At 41.0% G+C, this 19,074-nt stretch overlaps 2 protein-coding genes across 5 annotated transcripts in view; one reads left to right on the top strand and one right to left on the bottom strand.

Annotated features, from left to right (window-relative positions):
- Window positions 1-261: 261 nt before the first annotated feature.
- Window positions 262-12,269, top strand: Zbtb37 (zinc finger and BTB domain containing 37). 4 transcript variants are annotated; one of them, XR_011374734.1, is made up of 6 exons: window positions 262-356; window positions 814-1,584; window positions 2,464-3,423; window positions 5,237-5,336; window positions 10,511-11,557; window positions 12,156-12,269. XR_011374734.1 is itself a non-coding variant. In XM_070034439.1 (6 exons), exons 4-6 carry the CDS (start codon window positions 2,501-2,503, stop codon window positions 10,997-10,999), a joined length of 1,512 nt encoding a protein of 503 aa, XP_069890540.1. In that variant the 5' UTR covers window positions 262-356; window positions 814-1,010; window positions 1,409-1,584; window positions 2,464-2,500; the 3' UTR covers window positions 11,000-12,269. The 4 variants fall into 4 exon arrangements, 3 of the variants coding, with proteins under 3 accessions (XP_069890540.1, XP_069890541.1, XP_069890542.1); XM_070034439.1 differs by having other exon boundaries at window positions 814-1,010; window positions 1,409-1,584; window positions 10,511-12,269; XM_070034440.1 differs by having other exon boundaries at window positions 814-1,010; window positions 10,511-12,269.
- Serpinc1 (serpin family C member 1) overlaps window positions 8,531-19,074 on the bottom strand; it is a 31,944-nt gene continuing 21,400 nt past the window's right edge. Inside the window, exon 8 of the mRNA XM_070034442.1 lies at window positions 8,531-8,625. Coding sequence (XP_069890543.1) covers window positions 8,546-8,625 — 80 coding nt within the window. The 3' untranslated portion in view covers window positions 8,531-8,545. The remainder of the gene's footprint in view (window positions 8,626-19,074) is intronic.

Below are 19,074 nucleotides of genomic sequence, written 5' to 3'. Positions count from 1 at the left end.
ATAGGCATTCTGCGTGACGTCACGACGCACGCCCTCCAGCGGCGTCCGCCCCTCCAACCCCTCCTCCGGCCCGATCTTCTCCCCGCCCCCCAGGCCCTCCCCTGCCAGACCGCGCCTTGAGGGGCGGGGACACGGCCGCGCGCCCGCCGCGCCGCTCCCGCCCTCTCCCAGCGCCGGAGGAAGAGCGGCGGGGAGGGGGCGCGAGGACGGAAAGCACGGGGGAGGGGGCGGGGAGGGGGGCGGTGTAAGGGTGAGCGATTTCCTTCCGGCACGTCGCCCGCTCCGGGGGAGGGGGCGGGGGGTTTCACTTCCGGGACGGTGTTCCGGCCCATTCCGGCCCATTTCTACCCCCGGAGGTAGGTACAGCTCCGAGACTTGGGCTCAGGCCCCCGCAGCCCGGGCCGGCTGCCCTGCACCGAGGTCCGCCGGGCCGGTCTCCGCTGCAGCCCGCCTCGGGGACGCCCGGCCGCCTCCCGCCACCTCCCCTGCCGGCGCCCGGCGACCTTCCACCTCTTTGGCCCGGAGCCGGGCGGATCGGCCGGACCCGCCCCCTCCCGGGCCCCTCCCTCAAGACCCCGGGCTGGGCGGCCCCCTCCCCGCGGCGGCGGGACCCATCCCGAGCACACACCCACCTCGGGCGCCTCCCCGCCCGGGCCGTCCCGGGGCGCCGCCCCCTTCCCGCCCTCGGCGCTCACCTGCGAGCGGCTCCGGGCCGCGCTCCGGGCTCCCCGCGCCTCCCGCGCTCCCGCCCCGCCGAGCGAGCACCCCACTCCCCACGTCCACACCCATCCGTTCCCGTTCTCCCTCTTCCAGCTTCACCCCTCCAGGGCCGACGCTAGAGAAAGACTTTCCTCCCGGGCCTCCTCCTCACTGGGGAATTGCCGGACAGAGCAAACAAACAAACAAACAAAAAAGGCTCCAAAATAAACTCATCCGAATTCCTGATGGCGTCGACCGAGCCTCTTACGGGAGTAAAAGTTCCAAAACAAACAATAACGCTTTGGAAAAAGGTCAGATTGGCTGAAGTTAGTTCTTGAAAGGAGTAGTTGCACTTCCCTATTGATCGCCAAGGCGGGGACCCCGTGTGTGCTGATCCCGGATGAATTCCTCAAGGTCACTCTGGGATCTAAACTTAGAGATGTCCGTAGCAGTGAAAGCCTTGTCGTCCTCTTGGGATTTATACAAACTAGATTGGTAACCACGGCAGTCTTTTTAAGTTTGACCATGCTTGTAAATGCATTTGTGTCTACCAGCTCCAGGGAACTTTCAAAATCAATACATAATCGCCACCGTGAAATTCTCCAACTTCGAATTTGGATAGAGCAGATTTACTTACTCTTTCCTGAGAACTGGACTTCAAGTTATTGCATCGTTCTTTCTTTTCTTTTCTTTTTGTTTTTGTTTTTAGTTAAAGGTAATTAAAGATTCATCAAGTGAGGTGTGCCAGCACACTTCTAGAATGCCAGCCTTGGAGAATAGAAGTTCTCTGCATCTTGATTGAGTCTTGACAAGAGTGGCGGAATTTTTCCTAACCTAGAGTTTGCCTCAGAGTCCCATATCCAAAAGCTTTTTGTGGGAACTCTGGTAAGCTTTAAAATACTGGCCTACATTCATGTGGGATATTAATCACTTTATAAAGTAATAAATGTAACTCATGCTGCCTGTAGTAAAGTCTTGGGAGATATCTAATCCATTCATCTGTATGTAATTGCATGTACTCAAGAAACTTGCTTTTCTCCTTCATAGAAAAGTTGTCAAGGAACTTTTATATTTAGCCTGCAGCTACTGTATGATTAATACCTCACCATCCCTTTGGTTGAACTTTGTTGTTCTATACTTTATTAGTAAGAAAAATATAAGCTGGGCTGCTGGTGGCTCATGCCTGTAATCCTAGCTACTTAAGAGGCTGAGATCTGAGGATCAAGGTTCAAAGCCAACCTGGGCAGGAAAATCCATGAGACTTCCCTCTAATTAACCATCAGAACAGCAAAGTGGTGCTGTGGCTCCAAGTGGCAGAGTGCCAGCCTTTGAGCAAAAGAGCTCAGGGACAGTGCTGAGCCCCTGAGTCACAAGCCCCACAACTGACAAGAAAAAATAAATATATATATATATATATATAGCTTAATTGTTTAGCAGTCTGGTGTTAGCTTTTTTTTGTTTTCACTGTATTTTGCTGTAAAATCTAGATTAAAAATAATCTGTGAGTGATTCTTTTATATCTAAACATAAGGTATATCTTTGTACTTCAAGATTTTAATGTTTTTTTTTTTTTGGAGACAGAGTCTTGCTACCATACCCAAGTTGGCCTAAAACTCATGGCTCTCCTGCCTCCGTCTCCAGAGCCCTGATATCACAGGCATGTGCTGTACTCCATGCTCAGAGATTTAGGATGTTTACCAGACTATATTTTAGAAAGTATCAGGAGAGTAAGGTTGTTAATGAGAACATCATTTCTTCTTTCAGCAGGGTTGAATGCCTGCCTGTTCCTTCAGGCACGACCATGGAGAAGAGTGGGAACATACAATTGGAGATCCCTGACTTCAGCAACTCTGTCCTGAGCCATCTAAACCAGCTGCGCATGCAGGGCCGCCTCTGTGATATTGTGGTCAATGTACAAGGACAAGCTTTTCGGGCTCACAAAGTAGTACTGGCTGCCAGCTCCCCCTATTTCCGGGACCACATGTCCTTGAATGAGATGAGTACTGTCTCCATTTCAGTCATCAAGAACCCTACTGTTTTTGAACAGCTCCTTTCTTTCTGTTACACAGGGCGGATATGTCTGCAACTGGCTGATATCATCAGTTACCTAACAGCTGCTAGTTTTCTGCAGATGCAGCATATTATAGATAAGTGTACACAAATCCTGGAGGGCATTCATTTCAAAATCAATGTGGCTGAGGTGGAAGCAGAATTAAGCCAAACTAGGACAAAGCATCAAGAGAGACCTCCAGAGTCTCACAGAGTCACGCCAAATTTAAACCGCTCACTTAGCCCACGACATAATACCCAAAAGGGAAACCGCCGAGGACAGGTTAGTGCTGTGCTGGATATCCGAGAATTAAGTCCCCCTGAGGAATCTACCAGCCCTCAGATAATTGAGCAGAGTTCTGATGTAGAGAGCCGGGAGCCCATTCTTCGTATCAACCGAGCAGGACAGTGGTATGTGGAGACAGGAGTGGCAGACCGGGGCGGCCCAAGTGATGATGAAGTTAGGGTTCTTGGAGCAGTGCACATCAAGACGGAAAATCTAGAGGAATGGCTTGGGCCTGAGAATCAGCCTTCTGGAGAAGATGGGAGTAGTGCAGAGGAGGTCACAGCCATGGTGATTGACACCACAGGCCACAGCTCCGTAGGACAGGAAAGTTACACTTTAGGGTCTTCAGGAGCCAAGGTGGCTAGGCCCACAAGCAGTGAAGTTGACAGGTGAGTTGCATTGTTCCTCTGTCTAACAGCTGTCATGCTCACATCATTACTGATGATCGTCTTTACCTGATCTTAGCCAAAATAAGTTAACATTGGGGAAACTTGAAGTGTGCCCCAAAACTTGCATTCTTTTTTTTTTTTTCAGCAAGAAGCTCCTAATTCTGAAGTATTCACTATAGTGTGAGAACTCTGGTAAAGTTAGACACTCCCAAGAATCAGAATAGCATGTGCAGTCACGCTAACATCAGTGACTGCCAGGGATTCAAGACTGGGAGCTGATCGTCAGCCTGGAGCCGCACTGCCCTTCCTTTGGTGTGTTCTCACGCACAGAGGGCGTCTTCGGGGAGTTGCTCCATTTTACTTGGCCACACCTGCCAAATTAGAGGAAATATCCCTATCAGTGATTGTTGTACTCAAATTGGTCATTTACAGGGAAAACCTTGCTGATGTCTTCCAGTGTTCTTTAGCGATGTCTTTCCTGTTTTCTTTCCTGGGTAGCTGCTGCTTCCACTGTCCTCTTTTTTTTTCCCCCAGTGCTAGTTGCCCTGTGTGTCTCACTTTTTTCTTTCTAATAAGATTGAGTTTGTTATAATTTTTCTTCTTGGTGAAAATAGGACAAGTTTTAATCTACATCAGTTGATAGAAATATTACTAACACATTGGTAATATCGTTTTGTTTCGGGGTTTTTTGGTAGTACTGGGAATTACGGCCTTGCACTTGCTAGGCGGGCACTCTACTACTTGAGTCCTAACTCCAGTCCCCTCCCTGTTCTTTTCCCTTAAAAAGAGATTGAAGGCTGAGTGACACTGACTCATGCCTGTATTCCTAGCTACTCAGAACGCTGAGATCCAAGAATAGTGGTTTGAAACCAGCCTGGACAGGAAAGTTTTTGAGACCTTTATCTCCAATTAACTACCAAAAAAAAGCTGGAAGTGGAGCTGTGGCTTAAGTTGTACAGTTAGCCTTGAGTTTAAGCCCCAGGATTGACCTTAATGAGAACTAAAGAATGGGGGGCGGGGGATGTAGTTGTGGAGATGGGAGGTAAGGGATGGTAGGGGAAACAAAGGAGGAGGCAACAATGCTTGATAAGAAATGTACTCATTACCTTGCTCATGTGATTGTAACCCCTCTGTACAGGATTTTCACAATAAAAAAAAACATTAAAAAAAAAGAATGAGAAGTAAAGAAGCTATTACTTCAGTTTACAGGGGACCTTGAGAAACAATTTGTTAACAGATAGCAGTAGTAGAAAGTAGCCACTCAGGTGGTCTTGATTTGAATATCCATCAAGTGCCATTAGTTATTAAAATATTCTTGAGCACAGAACTTTGTGACTTCCAGTGTTAATACTGTTAAGCCTCCTGTGTTAAGTACTATATTGGAAGTCGTACCAGGTAAAGGCAAAGATTTTTCATCTCCATGATCTATGTCTAGCCTGAGGCTGGATATAGAGGGAAAGAACAACCAAAAATCCAATAGGTGCACTGAAGGAACCAAATTAGAGACCCAGTTTTCATTTGTTCTTTCACCCTTTTCCCAGAACTTAGGTGGATAGCTTATGTTTAGCTGTAGCTATACCTTCTCATATGGGCTATTGCTATGTCATTTTGTATGTTTTAAAATTTATTAGGATAAGCTTTTCTTGCCTTTAAATCAGCCCTTATACTGATTCTGTAAAACACTATTTCCCCATTACTGTTGCTTGGTTTGATCCTCCCACCTTAGTTATAAGATAAAGTGGGGAAACAGCACCATTTTTCAAGTTCTTTGGACTAATAGAAGTTAGTCCCTTTTATGCACCTTTTCTAACAGATTTAGCCCGTCCGGCAGTGTTGTTCCCATGACTGAGAGACACAGAGCCAGAAGTGAATCTCCTGGGAGAATGGATGAGCCTAAGCAACCCAGCTCCCAGGTATGTAGTTGTTGAAACTGTTGTATTTGTTGAAGCAATTTCACTATGTATATGATCAGATATATAAGAAAGGGAAGCTGTATCAAAAAATTCTGTAATATTGGGGTTTGAACACAAAGCCTTGAACTTGCTTGGCAGGTGCTCTACCACTGGAGCCACATTTTTTGTGTTATTTTGGTTATGTATTGAAGAAGGTTTTTGCCCATGCCAGCCTGGATCATGATCCCATTCACGCCTGCCCTACAGCTAAGATTACCAAGGTGTGCCACATGCCCAGCTAATATTTTGTTCAGCTATCATCAAACTTCAGTGCTCCCAATTTCCACCTCCTAAATAGAATGATTACTTTTCTTCTATACCCATGAACATCCTAGAAGAGTTTCGGAAGTAGAAAAAAAAATATTATGCAACTCTGTTTTCATCATAGAGACCCCTAAATTAACCCCTAAATACTACCTGGAGATGATTTAGGACTTAGACTACATTCTGGTTGTGTGTGTGTGTGTGTGTGTGTGTGTGTGTGTGTGTGTGTGTGTGTGTGTGTGTGTGTGTGTGTGATGCGAGACTACATTCTGGTTTTGTGTGTGTGTGTGTGCGTGCGTGTGTGCACTTGCACATGCGCGCATATGTGCGTATGTACTATGTATATTCGTAGAGTTACTAATTTATATCCAGTATTATATATTTGTAAATTATACATTTTTGTGAATGTGCTATTTTGTGTGCATGTGTCTTTTATTTTTCTGACTCTTTCACATGAAAGGTAAAAATACTTGATTAGCCATGTAGGTTACAATCTTTTTTTTTGGGGGGGGGTCCGGTCGTGCGGCCTGAACTCTGGGCCTGGGCGCTGTCCCTCAGCTCTTCAGCTCAAGACTAGCACTCTACCACTTGAGCCACAGCACCACTTCCGGCTTTTTTCTTTTTGCTTATGTGGTGCTGAGGAATCGAACCCAGGGCCTCAGGCATGCAAGGCAAGCGCTCTACCACTGAGCCACCTTCCCAGCCCCGGTTACAATCTTTCTAATTCAACTTTTCCTGCTACTCATCAGCTTTCACTCTCTCAAGCAGGTAAATTTTCTCTATGTAACAATCCATCAAATTATTTTTCTCTTTGTTTTGAATCTGAGATTCCTCGTTCTTCCTGGATCTACTCAATGCCTAATTCCTATTTCTGTTTAAGCCAGTGTTCTTTGATCTTCCCCTCTTAAATCATTATAGCAGTTATACACAGTGCAATATAATTTTTTCTTTTCCTCCTGGTGTTGGGGATCAATCCGTGGCTCACGCTGCTGAGGCAAGCATTCTTCCACTGAATTGAATCACCAGCCTCTCACTTTTCCTAATTTTGCCCTAACTCATCTAAGTTACTCCGTTATTTGTATTCTTTTTTATATTTCCTGTTACATTGAAATCTTGGAAGCAGAGACAATATTTTCTAACCTTCTATGTACCTCTGTGTCTTAATGGGAATTTTACTTATAAGTACAAAAGTGGTTTATTTTGTCATTATGCAAATATCATAGAGAATACTTAGACAAAGAGGGCTGCATTTACTAAATACAGACTTATTTCTTGTGAAATCCCCAGTTTGGTAGTAAAAACTGAAATCTCTAGTCTTGGAAAGTTTTAACTAAAATTAATACACTAATTAGGATGATTTTTTAAAATTTATGTGGTTGTACTGGGGTTTGAACTCTGAGGCTTGGGCTATGGAGGCTGGATCTCTACCATTTGAGCTATGCCTCGCGCTGCTAAATAGGATGATTTTTGAGGCCCTTTCAATTTAAGTCTCTGTTAATAATTAAAAATTATAGAGTGAGGAGCCGGGTGCCAGTGGCTCACACCTGTAATCCTAGCTACACAGGAGTCTTCGATCGGAGGGTGGGGATTCCAAGCCAGTCCAAGCAGGAAAGACTCTTATCTCCAGTTAACCACCAGAAAAGTGGAAGTAGCTCTGTGACTCAAAGTGGCCTTGAGTGAAAAAGCTCAGGGACAGCATCCAAGCCCTGAGTTCAACCCCACAACTAACAAGAAAGAAAAATTCAAGGGATGGCTTTGAAGTCCATGTTAAGTATGACCTAGAAAATATGGAACTTATTCATATATTTGGAATTTATCCATTATATAGAACTATTTATTAAGTAATAGTTACTAAGCTAAGCACTGCTTGAATTCTTGGCATCCTGGCAATGTGGACTGTGCATCTGTGCCTACAATCTAACAAGACATTACCACATAAGAGAGAAATAAGGGGCTGGGAAGGTGGCTCAGCGGTAGAGTGCTTGCCTTGCATGCATGAGGACCTGGGTTTGATTCCTCAGCACTACATAAGCAGAAAACGCCGGAAGTGCGCTGTGGCTCCAGGGGTAGAGCACTTGCCTTGAGCTAAAGAGCTGAGGGACAGTGCCCAGGCCCAGAGTTCAGGCCCCATGACCGGCAAAAAAAAAAAAAAAAAAAGTGAAATGATCCACCTTTGGGGACAGAGAAAACCAGGAGACAGCCATTTTTTTTTTTTTTTTTTTTGTAATTTTACTGTAGTAATTTTTAAAATGAGATTGATTGTGTGTGTGTGTGTGTGTGTGTGTTTTAATTTTTATTTTTGTCGGTTGTGGGGCCTGAACTCTGGGCCTGGGTGCTGTCCCTCAGCTCTTCCCCTCAGGGTTAGTGCACCTTCCCAGCCCCTAGTGTGTAATTTTTATGATCATAGTTCATCAGTGATTACTAAAATATGATACTTGCTGCATGTGGACAGTATTGGTGTGACAATACTTTCCTTAAAGTTTGGAAATTGTTTTAGGGAAATATGCCCTCAAAGCCGTAGAGAAAACAAATTTGAAGTTGGCCAGGTATTACCAAACGGGGAGGAAATTGCATAAAATATTCACATATAAGTATGTTATACATATGCATTGTATAATATATACATATATGTATGTGTATGATTTTTGTAATGCTTAATACTAATAGCTAATAGTTACTAATCTGAAGTACTTCATTGCATTAATCATTCAGTATTCAGAGCAATATGAGGATGTTGTTATATTCAATTTTTAGATGAGAAAATAAAGGGATACAGTAAAAACTTGCCGATGGTTACATAAACAATAGAACTCAGATTTGAATCCAAGTTTCAGCATCTTCATTGCTAGGTAGTAGTATTATGCATTCAATATTTCCAAGCCGTTGGGTGAATTGGTTCTCTCAGGTTACACAGACAGCTGAGGCAAAAGGAGAGCTTGAACGGAAGGGTTTGAGGCCAGCTGGACAATGTAATGAGACCCTGCCTCTAAAGAAAAGAAATACCATTTTTAGAAAGTATATTTTTCAAGGACCCGAGCTCCAATAGTTCATGCCTGTAATCCTAGCTACTCAGGAGGCTGAGATCTGAGAAACAAGGTTAAGAAGCCAGCCCAGGAAAGAAAGTCTGTCAGTTCAAGCCCCAGGACCAACACCCCCCCAAAAAACTATAGATAGATAGGTATAATCACATACATGCAGAGAGAGAGAGAGAGAGAGAAGTGGCGCTGTGGCTCAAGTGATAGAGCGCTTGCCTAGAGCTGAAGAGCTGAGGGACAGCGCCCAGGCCCAGAGGTCAAGCCCCACAACCACCACCAACAAAATTATAATAATAATATTGAATGCTTTGGCCCTGGTGACCTAAGATTTTTTTAGTGAGGAAATCCTTCATCCTGTATGTGACTTCTATTTTAATGATACAGGGGAATGACACAAAAGAAGTGTTATATATAAAACCAGTAATGTCTTAAACCTTAGTCTTACTGTTCAACCCTAAACTTCACATCCTGCTTCCCAAACTTGTTGAGAACTACTTTTTTTTTTTGAAATGCTCATAAACACTGCCAGCTAGCATGTGAGAAAGTAGACAAAACACATATTTAGAAATTAAAAGGACACAAAGTAAATTGCTAACTAGATTAATCTTTCTCTAGTTAACTGCAAGTCAGCCTTGATTTCTTTAAATATTTTTATTTATTTATTTATTTTTGCTGGTCCTGGGACTTGAACTTAGGGCCTGGGCACTGTCCCTGAGCTGCTTTTGCTCAAGACTAGCACTCTATCACTTGAGCCACAGCACCCCTTCCAACCTTTTCTGTGTATGTTGTAGTGAGGAATCAAACCCAGGGGTTCATGCATGCAAGGCTACCATTGTACCATTAAGCCACTTTCCCAGCACCTGTAATTTTTTTTCCTATGTGTGCTGGTACTGTGGCTTGAATTCAGCCTCAGGCTCAGCATTTTCTGCTCATGGCTAGTGCTCCACTACTTGAACCATGCTTTCAGTTCTAGTTTTTTGCTGGTTAGTTGAAGATAGGGTCTTAAGGATTTGTCTACCCAGGCTGTCTCTGAACTGTGATCCTGAAATCTCAGCCTCATCAGTGAATACTATAGATGTAAGCACCAGAACTTGGCTCATAAATGTCATTTATATTGTACTTGCCATTATCTATTTCTGTAACTATCTGATAGTTGATATAATAGCTATGTATCATGTGGCTATTTGAGCTGATACTTTAATTAATTGAAAGTAACTAAAATCTCACTTCCTTAGTTGCATTAGCCATATACAAATGTACAATAACCACATATTGCTGGTAGCTTTCATGTTGACTAGTACAGATTAGAGAACATTGCAGTCATCACAAAAAATTCTCCTGGCCCAACACCATCTAAGCACTTCATTATCTGGATTGTAATTACAAGACTAGGATTCACGGTGTGATTCAGTTGAGTTCAGATTCTCCTTTTCATGTAAAATAATACAATCAGCATAGATTTAATAAGCATCTGGTTTGTTAGCCAAAAATTAAATATTTTGCTCCCATTTTGTGTCAATAGGGTAATGTCTTCAGGTTTTTCTTAAGTTTTAATGTTAATATGGGTTTTTTTTTTTGTTATTTTCTGTTGGTCTTTCCATTAGAAGTAAGAATATAAAGTCTGGGAATATAGCTCATTGGTGTCAAACTTGGCTAGCACGTGAAAGGCCCTGGATTCCATCCCTAGTATTACATACATACACACATGCTCACATGCGCACACATACACATACACGCATGCTCACACACATGTAGCTTAGTAACAAGTAAAAGTGGATTTGATTGCTCTTAACATGTATGTTTAATGATCCAGGTTCCTTCTTGCTCATTTTTCAGGTAGAAGAGTCAGCAATGATGGGAGTAAGTGGCTATGTAGAATATCTTCGAGAGCAGGAAGTATCCGAACGGTGGTTCCGGTACAACCCCCGTCTTACCTGCATCTATTGTGCCAAATCTTTCAACCAAAAAGGGAGTCTGGACCGTCACATGCGCTTACACATGGGGATCACACCATTCGTCTGCCGTATGTGTGGCAAGAAGTACACTAGGAAAGATCAGCTAGAGTATCACATCCGAAAGCACACAGGCAACAAGCCCTTTCACTGTCACGTTTGTGGCAAAAGCTTCCCCTTCCAGGCAATCCTGAATCAGCACTTTCGCAAAAACCACCCTGGCTGTATACCGCTGGAGGGGCCGCACAGCATCTCTCCTGAAACAACTGTCACATCTCGAGGACAAGGTGAAGAAGAGTCACCTTCACAGGAAGAGACAGTTGCTCCTGGGGAAAGTGCCCAGGGTTCTGTGTCCACTACTGGGCCAGATTGAAACAGTGAGGGGGAAGGGGCAGACCCTCTTCCCCTTGGGCTGTAAGCAGCCCATATCAGGGCCATGGACTGGTACTTAGATTCACAAAATGCCACATCATGAGACCAGAAGATTGCTTCCAAGATGTTGCCAAACTAGAGGATCAGCAGTACACAAAAGCACTAAAAGCTCTACCCCGCCTCATTCCCACATCACACTTTGGAAAATAATTGAGCAAATCAACTTTCTAATTCAGGGATCAACAGCCTTGGTTTGTTAACTTTATAAGAAAAAATACCTTTTTTAAACAAAACTGATCAATGATCATTTATCTACCCTTCATGTTTGAACACTGTACTTCGATCCATATCATCTTGGTGGCTGTTACTGCCCAGATCTTTAAAAACAAAAAAAATGGAACAGGAGCCTTGGCCATCTAAAGCAACCAACAATGAGAGAGAGAAGGTAGTCGTGATAGTGAGGAGGAATGCCTCCTTTTCCCTTCCCTGCCAGACTTGCATCTTCACATTTCCGAAGAACGAAGTGAATGAAGATTGGTGGTTCTTACTGTTCTGAAAGGTTAGACATTATCTTTGCCCTAACTAGGCATCGAATACTTTGCCTGATCGCTTCACGTCATAAGCCATCTTGGAGCAGTATTCTAATGGGCAGCATCACCGGAAGCACTTTAGGCATGTAGAAGTGAAATGGAGCAGCAAGGTATTTGCAGTAGGTACTGCTACATTTGGGGGCTTGATTGTTGTGCTAAGGAAAAGAGGAGCAGAAAAAGGAACTGGTTTTTATGTTGAATACAGAGTAGCACAGAGCCTATTGCAACTGCCTGACTGCTATTTATGAAGTTATATCTATATATATCCTTGAGTTTCAAGGGAATGGCTCTAGTCCAGAGTGAATTAACCTGTTAGGCTGACTACCAAAGTTTCATCCAGCCTCCTGTGGCTCCTAGTTTCACATAACAGCAATATTGCACATCAGAAACGTCACTTTTCAGTGAAATAAGCCTGGATTACATTTTAAATCCACTGGTCTCCATATTTGATAACTTTTATATGAAGTTTGAAACACATTTTTTTCTGCAATATCATAGGTAAAGAATTCAAACTCTTCTTACTGCAACCACAGTTTCATTTCTTTCTATGTTCGTTTATATTTTTAGTCCAATGAAGAACCTCACTTAAGTCTATGTCTCGGGTCTACAAACATGAGAATTCATAAACCAGCCATCAGCAAATTGATGGTGACTCCAAGAGCTTTTTTTTTTTTTTTTTTTTTAAATAATACGCTACAGGGCACTTATCAGAAGACATCATGCACAACTGTGTTGCAATAAATGATCACGGGATCAATTTTGATCAGGTTTGGTTACTTAATCATTCCTAAGATTTTTAAAACTTCAAGGGACCTTTTTTAGTAATTCTGAGTTTCTCTGAGATTCTTATTCCAGCACTAAGAGAAAGAACTTACCAAACATGCACAGCTTTAGATGCTGTGTCCTGCATGCAGGGAGGAGGAGGAATAATGAGGGTTACAGGCAGACAGTTGCCTGCATACTCCAGTGCAAACAGAAGAGAGAAAAAACCTCTTATCTTCTCTTGATTGATTTTGTGTAAAACTTAAATATTTAATGGCTTATGGACTGTTTCGGTATGGAGGCATAGATGATTGTAAAAGAGGTTTGGGAGGGGGCTAGTCATCCCTGCTCTGGTGAGCCACTTTTGAGAATGTCAGTCTGTGTGCTTCTTTCTTGAGAATGCTTTGTGATATGAGGAAAGATAGCTAGAACAGAATGACACTTTAGTGTTAAATTAGAATGCAAAGGGTAGCTTTAAGCAATCTGAGAATTGTGTGTGTGTGTGTGTATATATATGTATATATATATATATGTGTGTGTGTGTATATATACATATATATATATGTACACACACAGCTGCACTCTTACCACTAAAGAAAAGTTTTCTCTTCTGGTCAAGTATAGAAATTCATCTTTTGGAGGAATGTAATGCTACCATTTGATAAGAGCCTATTCTTAACGGTAGCTTTGAAGCTGTATTCTGTCATCAGGAGGCATGGACTGGGACTTCCTGCTGTGAGCTGGATAACAGCATGACTGGATGAAAACTGTCTCCTTGATTTATCTTAGGAATTGGCTGTGCTTTGTGACATAGGAAAAAGTAGAGTTGAAATTTGACTGAAATGCTTAGGGAAACTTTTCAGTGGGGAATCAAGGCTTTCAGTGAACAGACTTTGCCAGTACTAAATAGGCAAGGAGCTGAGAAGTACAGAAGATGATTCTTTAGATGGAGCTTTTAAGCCTACCTAAAAAAAATTTAAGTCCACTATTCTTTTGACATGTATGCTTGTCACAGCAGTCTTCATTGTTTTGTTAGTGTCTTAGATTACATAGGAGAAAATGGAGCTTTTTAAACTATTACCAAGCTGTAATGGCGAAGTGCAGTAATTTTTATAAAGAGAAACTTTGCAGCATATATCAACACTCCATCCAGGCTAAGTGACAGACATCTTCCATGAAGTAGGGACTGTCAGGTTCATGTGGAAATCTTAGGCCTGTTTGGTGGGTTCCCTTCCCTCTGCATTCACCTGTAATTGGTTTGTACTGTATTGATACTGTGAATAGGTGCTTCCGTCATCTAGGACCACACATCCTGTTGGCTGGTTCTCTCCTCTCAATTGGCCTCGCCGGAGTCATGAAATTCATGAAAGTACAAGCCAGGCTATATTTTCAACCAAGTTTCTGAAACTAATTTCCCTGTTTTAGTTACAGGCGATTATTATTCTAAGAGGCTATCCAGGATTCTTATCCAAGTTCACTGTGACATTGTTCTAGTTCTTAGCTAACATCACTGTAGGGTCAAAGGAATTTGTAATGTTCTATGTACATCATATTGGTATGTGTACATGGAGAATACCTCTGAAGGAAATACTAAATAGACTCGAACGGATGCAGAAAATTCCTTACTAGATCTTAACTTGTACATGTCACCTGGTGAGGGGAACTGCATTAGCAGTGAGGGCTAGGTCATCATTACCTTAATGACATGAAATTGCTAACACTGGAACTGAATTGAGTCACACATAATAGCAGGGCTATCCAGTATTCTCTACAAAAGAAGAGAGATGGCAACCTATTAATCTCTTATTATTCTAAATACACCTTTATTCACTCTGAATTGTGATACCAGTATAAAAATACAGCGTTAATATGACAATGCACTGTACTTAGGCAGAAAGACTCTTTCTAGTGACTTACTCTCTTTTTACCAGAACCATATTTACCTCTGGATTGAGTTGATTTTTGTGTGTATGCATAAGTTGCAAATTCCCCCCATAACACCTTATTGTACTAAAGAGTTTAATCTTGACTACATGAAAATGAGTTCATTTGTAAAGAATAGCGATTGGAAAAAAGAGCAATTAAGGAAAGTTTTCTTATGGTTTTTTTCTTTTTCTTCTTAATGCGAGTTTCCAGTGTCTTGTACGTCTGCCACCAAAATAGGGCTTTCCATGTCATGTCTACTACTCCAGTTACACAATCTCAAGTCTGGCTTTGGTTTGGAAGTTGTTTGGTAGAAGAGTAAAATCCAGAATTTCATTCTTGTTTTTGTTTTGTTTTGTTTGTGCCTGTACTGGAGCTTGAACTCAGGGCCTCGTGCTCTTACTTAGCTTTTTTGCTCAAGGATGGTACCCTACTACTTGAGCCACACACTTCTACTTCCCAAACCTTCATTTTTAATAGCTGAGTATTCTCTAGTCAGAGATAAATTTCACATTTTTAGCTGTTACTTGACACTAATTGTTTTTCATTTAACTGGTAAAAACTATGTTTCTGATTAGATCTAATTCAAAGAAATGAAAGTAATGAATAATGGAAATTGAATTGAGCTAAGATAGCTAAGATAGTCACAGTGTAAAGTCACAAAAATGCTGAAAACCTTTGAATTTTCCTTTGTTCAGATAAAAAAGCATGTTTTTTTTTCTCTTCCTCATATATTCTTCCCTTTATCTGTATACTTATTTGTTGAAAGAATTAGTCTTTGAAAATGTATCTGTTATGCCACATGGGAGTTTAAAAATTGAAATATTTTGATAGGTGAGATTTAAAAAAAGGGACAACAAATTGTCAGGTAAATTATAGTTTTAAAAATTCTCTCTTACCAAAGTATGTTCTTAAGGCTTATGAGTTAGATCAGAGTTCAGCAAACCATAGCCCCTAAGTCAAATCTAAAGGCCACCGCAAGTATATACATATGCATATACATATACATGTGTATACATATATATGTATATATACATATGTGTGTGTGTGTATATATACACATATATACATATATATATATATATATATATATATATATATATAAACTCCTATTAATTTAGGTGTGTTTTGTTTGGGGCTTTTGGGGATAGGGTTGGTGCTGGTGATTGAACCCATGTGCTTAAGCATATTAGGCAAGTACTCTACCACTGAGTACATTATAGCCCTCATTTAGGTACTGTTTATGGTTTCTTGCTACTCTAATGATAAAGTTGAGTTCATGCCCTGCAGAGCTTGAAAATGTATTTACTGTTGAAATTTCTTAGAAAAAGTTTTACATTTTCTAGATTAAATTTGGAGGATTTACCTCTCAACTTGTTACTCCTGGTATTTAGCCTTTATAATAGTTAGGTTAAGGTTTTTAATTCATACTTTCATACATGAGTCACTGCCTTGAAAGAAGTTGCCACCGTTTTCTTAGATCCTTCTAAACTTTATTTTTTCTTTTTTCACGATTTCCATTGCTTAAAGGGAATTTAGAATGGGCATTTCATTTGTCTTTGCCTTAGAGGTACAGATAGGTTAAGGTTTAGGATGGTAGTTGTCTGTAATGAGATAATTCTTACAAGTAATTCTCATGAATAATAATGTACATTAAATTGGCATCCTGTTTACATAGAATAATGGTTAAAATTATTTTTGTTTTGTTTAATTTGCAGAACTGGGAATTGAACTCAGAGCCTCATGTTTGGTAGGCAAACACTCTACCACTTGAGCTATACTCCAGCCCAAATTCACATTTTTTAAGTAAATTTCACTACGCCTTTGAGCCACCTTGAACTGGTTTGCACAGTGATACCAAGAATGATTTTATTCCCACTTGGAAACAGAAACTTAGAAAAAGTATTTCTGTTATGAATAGGTATCGTGATTCTTATCCAAAATACTGTGTTTTTCTAGATTAGAAACTTATACTTTTTCCTTGTAATATAAATCTTCATTTCAATTTCCTCAAGTAAATTCATTCTCTTCACATGTGAAATCTTCCTTTTGTCTTCTGGATGTTTTCAAACATAATGAAATACATAAGGATTTCACGATCTTCTTAGATTTATCTTTCCGTCTCTTATTATCTATAATTCGTCTAAATATATATTGGACCATTACTTATTTTCTTTGTGACTGTTCACTCTTAGTGTTCAAATAGCTTATAACAGATGTGGAAGAAAATGGAAACTGTGAGGGTGTTAATAGAAACCCTTGCAGTAGGAGAATATCATTCTCTCTATTTGGAAATAATAAATGTGTTTCCAGGTTACATTTACTGGAAAAAAATTTTCTAGGTCATGCTGATTTTTTTTTTATGTTGTTGCAGATCCTATCAACATAGACAAAGTGAGTGAATGACGTTTCCCAGGGCACCTCTTCATTCTTAAAATTACTTTATAATTGAATATTAGTAAGTTCTATAGGATATAAACTCTGTTTTGTTTCTTCTGAGTTTGAACTTAGGACCTGGGCATTATCCCTGACCATTTGTGCTGCAGGCTAGCACTCTACAACTTGAGCCACAGTTCTACTTCCAGTTTGTTTGGTTTTGTATGTTTGTTGGGTGGTTAATTAGAGATGAAAGTCTCCAGCCCAGGTTGGCTTCAAACTTCAGTCCTCAGATCTCAGCCTCCTGAGTAGCTGGAATTACAGGCCTAGGTGACTAGGATCTATGCTATAAACAACAGGTAATCCTCATCTAAGAACTTTCACATTTGCCTATGTGAGATCTGCCTTGTCTTACAGCATTTATACCCATAGTCATAGTGTCTTCTTGGGAATTGCCAATTGAACGGGGGTTCTGATTAATCTGAAATGTAGATAGCCCACTGAATCATCCCATCACTGTTAGAGATCTCATTAATACATGCCTATTTATCTGATTGCATCGAGAGTATTGCAGTTGGCCAGGTATTATGACTTCTTTAATATTTTTTGGTCCTTTTCCTTCTTTGCTTTTTAGTCTTTTTTCTGGTCTTCAGACCAGAATTTTTAAATGGTGCTTTTCCCAGGGCGAGTCTTTTTACCTATAGAGTAAGCAGACTTTTTTCCCTCAGGACAAGCCAGAGTTGGATATTTTGAGGCATTGAAACATCTGAATTTGTTACATTCCAAAGAAAATAATGCCAGGAGTAGTGGTATCAAAACCTGCAAGATGTCTATACAGATTATCCAGTTCTGTTGTGTAGACAGACTAGCTTTTCTTAAATGCAATACATAGAAGTGCTTGAGAAGGCAAATGTTACTTGAAACCCGTGTCTCTGAGGGTACATGTATTTAGAGCATTCTTATCCCACATCTTTTCCATTATTTATATAATAGAAATACCTCCCATCTAAACACAGCCCAGATAGTGGAAATTTTAAACAACAAAGCTAAGTTGTGAAGGCAGATCATTCAGTGAGGAAAAGCGCTTTTCTAATGTCTGCTGCTTTCATGTATACTCAGTGGGTTCTGTAGAGGAGGCTAGAGTCTATCATCCAGTTACAACAGCCAAATTCTTCAACTTCTCCTTGCCTACAACCACCAGTTATTACACTGTGAATCTTAGAATCTGAGTTAATCTACACTGCCAGAAGTTCATGATTCTCATGGAAACATTTTATGAAATTACTGTCTTCACTAATAGGTAATAGAGAATCTCTTCTACTTAATACTAAGTACTTTTGGGAACCAGAGAACATGTTTGGAATTTGTATAACAAAATTGACTTTACACATAGATATAGCTTCCCCTCATTGAGAGTCCTAAACCTGTTTATAGAGTCTGATGTATGATTTTTAAAAGCCTGCACTTTTCACTAGATAAAAGTTCAAAAAAAGCCTACTAAATGCTTTATTATTATAGCTACAGTTGGTCCTGAGACTGATCTTACAAGATAATAACAACACCACTAAAAAAATAACCAGCTTCTCTTGAATGCTGTGTGCCAGGCACAGATCTGATTAACACATTTAATCCTTCTTGAACACCAGCTCTTAAGTCTTAATACCAGATCACTGGCCTATGTCCTCTCTTGTAGTTGGTGTAATTGTACCACATTTTATAGGTGAGAAAACTGAGGATCGCAACGTTTTACTACTAGTAAGCTGTAGAGCCAGTATTTACCCATGTGATTGCTAAGCCTAGACTATCTCTACCCTTAACTTCCTGTACTTATAAAGAGTTGCTGTGAGTGGGATTACACAGGAGCCAGAAAACAGTACTGCTTTTAGGGAATTTGTAATCCAAGAGTAAATGATTAGGAGATCTTATCAAAAGATTATGTAGTTAATTTCTGAGTGGACTTGAAAGGTGACTATTTGCTGGAGATATTGTCCACTGACTCAAAGAAATTGTCCATTTGATAGGTCTAATTGTGAGTAATTGAGTGAGCACCAAGGCAGAGTTACATACTGCTCTGGAGTGGAATATTCTAAATGACTTAACAGTCATGCTATATATCTATCAGCTTTGTGAGTCAGAAGTTAAGGAAGATGATTGGACTGATCTGGAGGCCCCAAGATGATCTAATGCATGCCTTACAGCTTGGTTGGGAGAGCTAGCAGGCCGGGCTCTGCAGGGTTCTTTGCCCTTTCCATTGAGTCTCAAGGACTCTTAGTGGGTTCTCTCCTCGCAAGAGCCAGATACTACATGGCAGCACAGGCCAAGAAGCTGGGCAGAAGATGCCAGTTCTCCTAAAGGCCAAGCCCAGAACCGTCATAAAGTCACAGCCAGACTATTGCTCAGAGTAAATGCTCAGCCTAGATCTGAG

This window comes from Dipodomys merriami, unplaced genomic scaffold (genome assembly GCF_024711535.1).
Source record: "Dipodomys merriami isolate MVZ:Mamm:240054 unplaced genomic scaffold, mDipMer1.0.p SCAF_24, whole genome shotgun sequence".
NCBI classification, from domain to species: domain Eukaryota; kingdom Metazoa; phylum Chordata; class Mammalia; order Rodentia; family Heteromyidae; genus Dipodomys; species Dipodomys merriami.
Note: the sequence above shows the minus strand (reverse complement) of the source record. Positions and strands in the feature narration are given on the sequence as shown.

What these genes read in the sequence shown, in the direction of transcription:
- Zbtb37 (XM_070034441.1), top strand. Translation starts at nt 2,501, where the DNA reads ATGGAGAAGAGTGGGAACATACAATTGGAGATCCCTGACTTCAGCAAC. An exon ending in ACAAGCAGTGAAGTTGACAG is followed by an intron (nt 3,424 to 5,236) that starts GTGAGTTGCATT and finishes CTTTTCTAACAG; the next exon opens with ATTTAGCCCGTCCGGCAGTG. An exon ending in CTAAGCAACCCAGCTCCCAG is followed by an intron (nt 5,337 to 10,510) that starts GTATGTAGTTGT and finishes CTCATTTTTCAG; the next exon opens with GTAGAAGAGTCAGCAATGAT.